The sequence below is a fragment of the Petaurus breviceps genome, unplaced genomic scaffold (genome assembly GCF_028583685.1).
Source record: "Petaurus breviceps papuanus isolate PSGF00001 unplaced genomic scaffold, PetGlider_PUasm1.0 688, whole genome shotgun sequence".
Lineage (NCBI taxonomy): Eukaryota > Metazoa > Chordata > Mammalia > Diprotodontia > Petauridae > Petaurus > Petaurus breviceps.
In genome coordinates this window covers 799,657-809,176 of record NW_027186457.1, presented here as the reverse complement: position 1 = coordinate 809,176, position 9,520 = coordinate 799,657, and the positions used below count along the sequence as shown (strand labels likewise).

The following is a 9,520-nucleotide window of genomic DNA, read 5'->3' as shown; positions in this document are numbered from 1 at the left end:
AGACAGAGACAGAGAGAGACAGAGAGAGAGAGAGAGAGAGAGAGAGACAGAGAGAGAGAGACAGAGAGAGAGACAGAGAGAGAGAGACAGACAGAGACAGACAGAGAGAGACAGACAGAGAGAGAGACAGAGAGAGAGACAGAGAGAGAGACAGAGAGACAGAGAGACAGAGACAGAGAGAGACAGAGAGACAGAGAGAGACAGAGACAGAGAAGAGAGAGAGACTGAGAGAGACAGAGAGAGAGACAGAGAGACAGAGACAGAGAGAGACAGAGAGAGACAGAGAAGAGAGAGAGACTGAGAGAGACAGAGAGAGAGAGAGAGACTGAGAGAGACAGAGACAGAGAGAGACAGAGACTGAGACTGAGACTAAAAAGGATGGGGGAGAGAAGGGAGCAGATAAAGATGAGGAATGTAGGGCTATCCCTTACTCCTAATACTTCAAGTGCCCATGTCTAGAGCTCCTTCAGTGGAGAATGGGAGTGAAGCTGTGGGGATCACCAGCCACAGCAGCCAGAACACTAGCCAGCAAATAATGGCATTGAGTGGCTGGATGAGATGGTGACAGTGATGCTGATGATTGTGAGAGCAGTGATGATGATGGTAACAGGCTGGGGTCCCTAGGGCTACGCACACTCAAAGTCTCTCTCGCTGTAGCTTCGGCTCAGTTTTTCAGGGTCCCAGGCAGGAGGTTTGCTGATCAGGTCCCCAAACCTGCTTACAGCCAAGGCCTTTCCCAAGTCGTCATCCTCTTCCTCTCCATCAGGGCTCAAGGGAGGCTCGTTCAACGGCACCCGGACCTACAGATCCCAGACACCCTCTTCCTAAATGTCCCTCATCTGGACACACCTGGAGCACACTCAGGCCTAGATCTTGGATCTACCCTTGAGTCAGAGCCCCAGACCTTAGTCAGCCTTCCTTGGAACTGACCGAAAAGCCAGTTCCTTCCATTTCAGCTCTCTGAACCCCTAGTCCTCTAAAACATCCCATCCCATCCCATGGAGGTCTTCCTCCCCTCCCAAAGGATCACCCCTCTGATGACCTCCCCTACCCCCCAGCCCCAGGCTCTTCCTTCTCTCTCAAACACCAATACACACACATCTGTGACAAACTCTTTCACCTGGGGTAGAGGAGAGGCGCCTCCGGGAGGTGGAATCAATCCGTTAGCCATCAGTTTGGGCTTGTGGGTGGGTCCCAGTCGGTCTCTGTCACTAAGGGGGTACAGGACCTAAGTGGGGAGGTCTGAGGGTTGAAGGAGCGGAGGTGAAGAAAACAGGATCAGGACAAGTGCACCATCCCCAGCCCTTGCAGGGTCAAAGAATTATCTCTAGGGTCCGCACTTCTTCCTCCACCGCCCCTCACCCCACCCCACCAAAACCCCACACATTTGCACTCCTTTCACATCCCTTCCCTGCCCCCATTTCTCGATGCTCGTAGGGCCCCCGCCCAAGGAAGCCGGGGTGCCCTCCCCCCATCCCCGTGACCTTCTCCTCCGTCCCCCCCTTCCGCAGTCCGTTCCCTTCTACTCCAAGCTCGGGCTCAGGTTCGGACCCTGGTCTGGAGGACCCCCCCCACCCCCCATCCTCCCGCCACGCCCCGCATCCGGTCGCCTCGCCCCCGCTCCTCCTCCTCCCGCCCCCCACAGCGATACCTCGGGGCTTCGGAGCCAGCGGCGGGGGCCAGGAGCTTCCCATCTCCTTCCCTCCCACGCTCCGCTTCGGGGCCTTCGGGCGCCCGTGTCACCTCTGTCGGAGACCGAGACAAGCCGGACTGGCCGGGCAGCACCGGGCAGACAGACGCAGGCGCCCGAGCCCGCAGCCCGCACCCGCAGCCCCGCACCCGCAGCCCCGCGGCTCCACCTCCTCAGTCCCCGCCCGGCGCAGCAGCTCAGCTGAGCCTCGGGCCCGTTACAATGAGAGCGAGAGTGGGGTCGTGACTCACACCACGCGGACAGAACTAGCTCCCTGCCTGCACGCTCCCGGACCCCGCCATCCCCTACCCCCGCCGCAGGCTGCACCCCTCCAGGTCCCCAGGCTGGCACACAAGCCCCACTCCCCCTGGTACATCAGTCTTAGTTGGGGGCCTTCAATTCCCACAATCCCCCAAACACACCCCCTTCCTCCTTCCCACTGCGAGAACCCCCCTTTTATGTACCCTCCCTCCACATGACGCATAAATGCCCCCCCAGTTTGTGCCTCATCTTTAGTCAGATACTAGCCCCCCCAAAACAAATAAATAAAACTTCTTTATTCGTTTATTATCAAACAGAAAGTACCTTTCATCTTGCCCCTGTCCAACCCACAAGGTTGTCCTTTTGAAACAGCTCGATGGTAGTCAGAAAAACATCTTCAGAAAATCTGACTTCTAAGTGCAGATCTATTTAATATTTGTGTTACTTTGGGAGAAAAAACCTCTGTGAGCCTCAATTTCCCTCTCTGCACAATAAGGATAACATAATACTCGACCTGCCCACCTTTACAGAATCAAGGAAAATACATCCGACAATACTTGAGAGCTGTAAATAGAAGGTGGCATTATTGTCTAAGAAGTTTCTGGAGAACTGGAGCTTGGGAAAGTCTAAGAGTCCCAAAGTATCTGCTCTTAACTGCTAACTGTGGGGGCTTACAGTGATTGCTCCTGCTCTCTTCATTTCTAATTTCTTATCTGAAAAATGAGAGGAGCCGGACTAACTGATCCTACAAAGTCCCTGCTAGCTCTAAATTCTATATTCCTCTGAGGACAGTTGCTCTAGGTAGGAGGAGACCCAACCACAGTAAGTTCTCAAAGTTGGAAGATGCCTCAGAGGTCATTTAATCCAACCTGAACAAAAACCTCCTCTATCACATTCCCAACAAGTTACCACCCATCCAGTCTTTACTAGAAGACTACTGGGGAGAAAAACCATCCACTTCCCAAGGTATGCCCATTCTCCTCCCAATTAGAACCCAATTTTAAAATCTAATTTTAGTCTTAGAGAATTGTCTGGGTGCACTAAGAGGCTAAATGATTTGCCCAGGCCTCACTGCCCATCGATGAGTCAGAGTCTAGATTTGAGGCCAGATCTTGATTTTGAACACCCTTCTCTATCCACTACACCAAGGTGCCTCTCACTCCCCTTTAAGAAAGCTCTCATTGTTAGAAAGTTTTTATTTATATCAAGCCTTTACACATGCAGCTTATGACCCAGGGTTCCACTGTGCCTCTGAGACCAACCAGAATGATCCCCCTGCCCTACCAAGTATATTCTTTTTTCCACGTAACAGTCTTGAATATTTGAAGTCATACATTTTCATGTCCCCACTAAAGTCTTATACCTGATTTCTTCCACTGAACCTTGTATGTGTATGGCATGTTCTCCAGTGCCTTCACCACCCCAGCTGATTTCCTCTAGACATAACTGTCTACACTAACATATCTCATTAAAATGTTAACATGCATCACAAGGTAGGCACATGTGCCATCCCTAGGGCACTCCACTAAAAACTTCCTTCCAAATTGATATTGAACCATTAATGGCTACTCTTTGGGTCCAGTCATTCAACCACTTCTGGAGTCTCCTAACTGTAATATCCTCTAGGCCACATCTTTCCACTTTTTCCCAAGAGATTAATCTGAGACACTTTGTCAAATGTTTTGCTCAAATCTATTATCTACACTATTCCCTTGGTCTGCCAGGTCATTAATCCTGCTGAGAAAGGAAATTATGTTAGGTTGGCATGACGTCCTTGATGGAGCCATGCTGACCTAATGATCATTGCTTAGATGTTCTCTTGTTATTTTTTTAGCAATACATTCCAGAATTTTGGCAAAAGTCAAGTTCATTGGCCTGTAGTTTGCAGATTTCTTTTGTTTGTTTTTTTAATTAGGACAACTACCCTTCCTCAATTCTATGGCATTTCTGATATTTCAAAGATCCCTAATGGTGGCTTTACCAACACACCAGGCAGTTCTGTCAATTCCAAGTGATATAATTCATCTAGACCCTATGAGTTAGCTTAGAGAAGACAGCTTGATACTTTCTTACTTAATACCTCTTTACTTGGGTCTCAACTTCCTACTCTCCATTTTCTCTCTGTCCTTCCTTTTCTAGAAAGGAATGGGTGTCCCTTCCTTAATCCTCTTTCCAGCAACACAGCTATCATATTTTTTAATTATCCAACTTCAATTAATTTTGAACTACAGTGAAACTTCTTAAAGGACTACATCATTCATTTTTATTCAGTTTCCATTATTAGTCTTTGCCTTCATTTTCTATATACAACTTTTAAAAAATCTAAGTTGTGTTTCCCTAAATCTTTACAAAGATGTGGTAGACTATGAGTGTATATGTGGTCAGAGTCAATTGCTCCTCTTGCCTGATCTTTGTTTATCAGAGAAAGTTCTCCATTTTAAAAAGATTTATCTGCCTTTGGTAAATGGTTCCTCGTGCACCCACAACCATCTCTTTGAACAGTTCCTCTCTTTTCCTTCCTCGTTGAAATTTGTTTCTGTTGTGGGTCTTCAGAATTTCATTCTTGAGAGTTTCCCATCCCACCTGGGTTGACTTCTGCAGAATGTTAAGACCATGTGATCCCCCCACCTGTCCTTTCTGTGAACATTTTGAAATTTGCTCTCCCAAGGCCTAGACTGCATGTCAGATTAGGCCTAGCCTTCCTTTCATCTATCACAAATCCCAAAATGGAGTGGTAGCTTCCCCACCCCAAAGTCTGTATCTTTTCTTCTTTCTCCTTCAGCAATTAGTTTTTCTCTATTGTTAGAATCAGGTCCAAAATAGCAGCTCCCTCCTTTATTTCTTCCCCTGTCAGTGCTTCAGGATCACCCCTATTTCTCCTAACCTTTTCTCAATTAACAACCACATAGCTTGGAAAAAAAGACAAACCTTCCCTGGGATTCAGACAAGGACAAGGCCCTGTTGAGAGTATGGTTAGTGAGGCCTCAGGCACTGGCTTTGGGTGAGAGTTGCAACTAATCCCAAGGCCAGGAATTTTACCATTCACACATGGAATTGTAATGAACACTCAAATGCTCAAATGAAATTGTTTTGTTTTGTTTTAATACCCCTTCTGAAGATCAGGGAGGACTGGTAGGCACATGCATCTGCATTTGCCTATTTGCAAATAGTTTGCATCCTAGTCAGAAATTGCACCTGCCAGAAAGGAGTTTTTGTCACACGGGAGACAAATGACCTGAGATACTGTCTGTGCCTGTAATCCCAGAGTGGAGTCTTGATCTCAAGTGGTAGCAGCAAAGGCAGGGATCCTGGTGCAGCCTTGAGGCTCTGGGATACAGAACCTCAAGCCACCCATCTCCAAGGGCAGTAGGAGCTCTGCCTGCATCCTGAGTTCACAAGGGACTTAGCTTAGGTATATAATCTGACTCCAGACCTCCTACCCAGTGGAGCAGAGCAAGGGATGGGACACCTCAATGCAGCAGCAATTTTTAATAGTCTCTGACCTCACAGTAGGGGGAAGGTTGGGATCCTGACAAATGGAGCAGTCAAGTGATGACAGAGAGGCACCAACTCTGATGTATAAGGGACGACGTGCAGTTTGATGACCAGTCCTTAAAACAGCAGTCATGGCTAAGTAGTTCACGACCAATTCTGTTTGGTCAGTCAACAATCATTTATTAAGGACTTACTTTATGCCAAGCTCTGGGCCAAAAAAAAAAAGCAAAACAGTCCCTGCCCTCAAGAAACTTCCATTGAGCACATCTTAGACAAAAAAAAATGCAGAAGCATAGGTTGAGTCTTAAATTTAGGACTGGTTTACAAGGTCTACTAATGTAAGAAACATATCAAGAGTTTAAAGATATTATAAATGAAATGAAATGAGAGATCCAGAACAAATCATTAGAGAAAAAATAAAAGCTCAAGAGAAAAGACTTGGAAGGAGAACTAACAGTTTAAAAGAGGTTCAAAACCTTACCCAAATAACAAACTCTCTAAAAGTCAGTATGGACCAAAAAGAAGTTAATGACTCTGCAAGACAAGAAACATTAAAACGAAGTCAAAATGACAAACAAGAAAATATACATTACTTAGTAAAAAAAACTCCCTATTTGGTAAAAACTGCTAGGAAAACTGGAAAGTAGCCTGGCAGAAATTAGGCTTAGACAAACTCCTTACAATATAATCCACAATATGTTCTAAATGGATAGGTGACCTTAATATTAATGGTCATATTTATTAAAAATAATTATTAAATTAAAATTAAATTAAAACTATTAATTTTTTTCTAATTTAAAAGGCAAAAAATCTCACAGCAATGGACAGGAGGAGATGTATTTCTTAACCAAACAAAGGATAAACTAGGTCATTTCTACTACATGAAACTGAAAATAGAGGAAAATTTAATGTATCTCATATCAAAAACAATTGACCTAAAAAATAAGTCAAGGATAAAAAAAAATCTAGCATCACTGGACTACCCAAACACCATGACCAAAACAAGGAGCCTGGAAATCATATCTCAAGAAAGCATGAATGAAAACTGCCCAGACCTACTGGAACCAGAGGACAGGATGAAAATAGAAAAAAATCCACCTTTTAATCTCCTGAAAGAAATCCCTAAATGAAAACTCTCAAGAATATCACGGCCCAAATCCTGAGTTTCCAGGTCAAATAAAAATTACTTCAAGAATCCACAGGGAAAGAGTTCAAGGACATAGAAGCTACAGTCAGTACCACAAAAGATTTAGTAGCAATAGGAGAGGAGAGCTTAGAATACAGTATTCTGAAAAGAAAAATACAGAGGTTTACAATCAATAATAATTTACAGCAAAACTGAGCAAAACCCTAGAGGTACTTTAAAAATCTTGATCTCTCATTTCATTTATATCTTTTTTTTTAACTCTTGCTAGCTGAGTGACCCTGGGCAAGTCACTTAACCTGTTTGCCTGAGTTTCCTCAATTGTAAAGTAGGGATAATAACAGTCTTACCTCACAGGGTTTTTGTAATGATCAAATGAGATAATATTTGTAAAAGTAGGTGCTTAATAAATGTTTATCTTTTCCCTTCCCTTCCTTTGGCATCATATTTCTCTGGCTTGGCACTGGGAAATTTTGGCTTATCTTGGGATGTTTGGGACTATCCAGAGCTCAACACTGGACTATTATCACAATCCAATTCTCACTGAGCCTATCTGAAGGACACAGTTTCGGTGTCTATCTTAGTTCAAATTCTATATAACTGCTAGCATCATTCACACTGCTTATGATTCAATTCAGAAAAGATTCATTAAGTAGAAGTTCTGTGCAAAGCAACATCATCAAACGAATAAGTGAATGAATGGATGTGAATGAACAGATGGATGGATGGATGGATGGATGCATGGATGGATGGATGGATGGATGGATGGATGCATGGATGGATGGATGAAAAAGCATTTATTCAGTGCTTTCTATGTGCCAAGCACTGTACTAGTTTCTTATCATACAAATACAAAAGCCAAGAGGAGGAGGCAGGCACATGACCTGCAAGGCAAATCAAGCTTCCACCGCCATCTTGACCATCATATTCTGATGATAGCCCATGGGCTGTTGTAGTATTTTATGGAGACAGCCCAGGGCCCTGAACCTAAGAGCCTTGGAAATAGCAAGACTTCCAGTCCCCTGCCCCTAGACATCATCCTGGGAAGCAAACTCTATGGAACTGTAGTGTGCTGTACCGAAGATCCAGAAGAGAAAGTTCTTGCCACCAAAATCCCTTTGATGTTGTGGTTCAATCACTTTGCAGTCACGTCCAATTCTTTATGACCCTATTTGAGGTTTTCTTGGCAAAAATAGTGAAATGGTTTACCATTTCCTTTTCTGGCTCACTTTACAGATGAGGAAGCTGAGGCAAACAGTTAAGGGACTTTCCCAGGGCCACACAGCTAAGAAGTGTCTGAGGCCAGATTTCAACTCAGGAAGATGAGCCTTCCTGACTCCACTCCATGTATTCTATCCACTGTGTCACCCAGCTGCCCCTCACCAAAGTCCTAGACATGTCAATTGAATTCGACATCAGTAATTGATATGTTATGATCAATGGACATGGCATTGAAAAAAGAGGCATTGACATCTTTTTGGCCAGTGCACCCTAAGCATCATGGAACTAACTGTTCTATCAGGTTTGCTGCTAAAACATTCCCTATGTGTTATCTCCCCCCATTAGAATGTGAACTCCTTGAGAGAAGGAACTGTCTTACTTTTCTCTTTGTATCAGTGATTTGCACATGGGAAGTGTTTAATAAATGTTTTAGCCATTTATTCCCTTTTCTCATGAAGCTTAAATTCAAATGGGGGAGATATCACATAAAAGGGAGTAATGGCCAGGGATGGGGGCATTCTGGTCTGAAATTGTCCCAGAGATGGTGAGTTGGGCCTGGGCGTTATGGGAATTGAGTGACATACTCCATACAGAAATCATGGCAGAGTCAGTGATACATGACAGGAGCAAGGCAGTTGGCCAGGAGGAGGAGAAGGTACAGAGACTTGGGAGTGAAGGGGAAGCATGACTGGGTCTGAGTCCAGGAGAGACCCTGGGAGAGATACAAAATTAGGGTAAGGTACAATATGGATCTTATGGATCTTATATTCCAATATTTTAGAGGGTTCTATGAGGTCCAAGGTGGGGAAAGACTACATCAGTCCAAGAGAAGCACAGGTATTTGTATCCTTGTGATACAAAAATGAAATACCACGGCAGCTATTCTCAAGTGGCTTGCAATATCCCTTGGGAGACAACACCAATAATAATATCTGACATAATTGTAGCTCAATAGTGCCCTTTAGTTCACAATGTGCTTACCCTACAAGTAAATAGATTCTTCTTCCTTATAAGGTTGTTTGCTTTGTAAACCATAAAGAACTATGTAAGAAATGTGAGTCTTGATTTTTAGCATTCCTTTGTGAGGTAGGTGGTATGAAGGCTGTTATGCCCATTTTACAGAGGAAAACCCATAAAAAGCTCAGAAAAGGGAAATGACTTGCTTCAAATTCATGTAACTAGCAAATGATAGAGCCAGGATTTGAACTCAGATCTTCTGACTCTGAAGCTGGTACTTATTTCACTAAACCTAGTTGGCTTTCTTTTATTTTTCCTTTCTTTTCTTTACAGGCTAGCTCTTGCTGACTTGCTTTGGCTCACTGACCCAATCCCTAAACCACTGGGTATGGAAGTTTTAACTTGCAATATTATTGCAGCCAGATCCGGTTCATCCCTCCTTAGGCAGCCTGATGGTCCTCCATTTCTAGACACTCACTGTATTGATGTCAACCTTTGTGTGGATATTCAATTGGTTTCCCACTATAGCTCAGAAATCCTGGACTCGGGTGACCCACCAGCTTTACCCTCCCCCAAAACATGTACCTATAGGTATCTGCCACCCACCCCCACCAGCCGCCGTATCTGGCTTTCTAACAAGTGGCTAAAACAGATAGAAAGCAATATTATGAGTAGTGAAGCCAAATAGGTTCTATAGGGGTCTAAAGGAAAAACAGGCTAGAATAGGCTTTCTCAGTCACTCACCCACTCCC

At 44.4% G+C, this 9,520-nt stretch overlaps 1 protein-coding gene across 1 annotated transcript in view; it reads right to left on the bottom strand.

Annotated features, from left to right (window-relative positions):
• The window catches only part of SLC4A3 (solute carrier family 4 member 3), an 18,814-nt gene extending 16,957 nt beyond the window's left edge, over nt 1-1,857 (bottom strand). The window contains exons 1-3 of the mRNA XM_069104509.1: nt 1,652-1,857; nt 1,121-1,242; nt 635-800 (exon numbers count right to left, since the gene is read on the bottom strand). Coding sequence (XP_068960610.1) covers nt 635-800; nt 1,121-1,171 — 217 coding nt within the window. The 5' untranslated portion in view covers nt 1,172-1,242; nt 1,652-1,857. The remainder of the gene's footprint in view (nt 1-634; nt 801-1,120; nt 1,243-1,651) is intronic.
• Between the last annotated feature and the right edge of the window lie 7,663 nt (nt 1,858-9,520).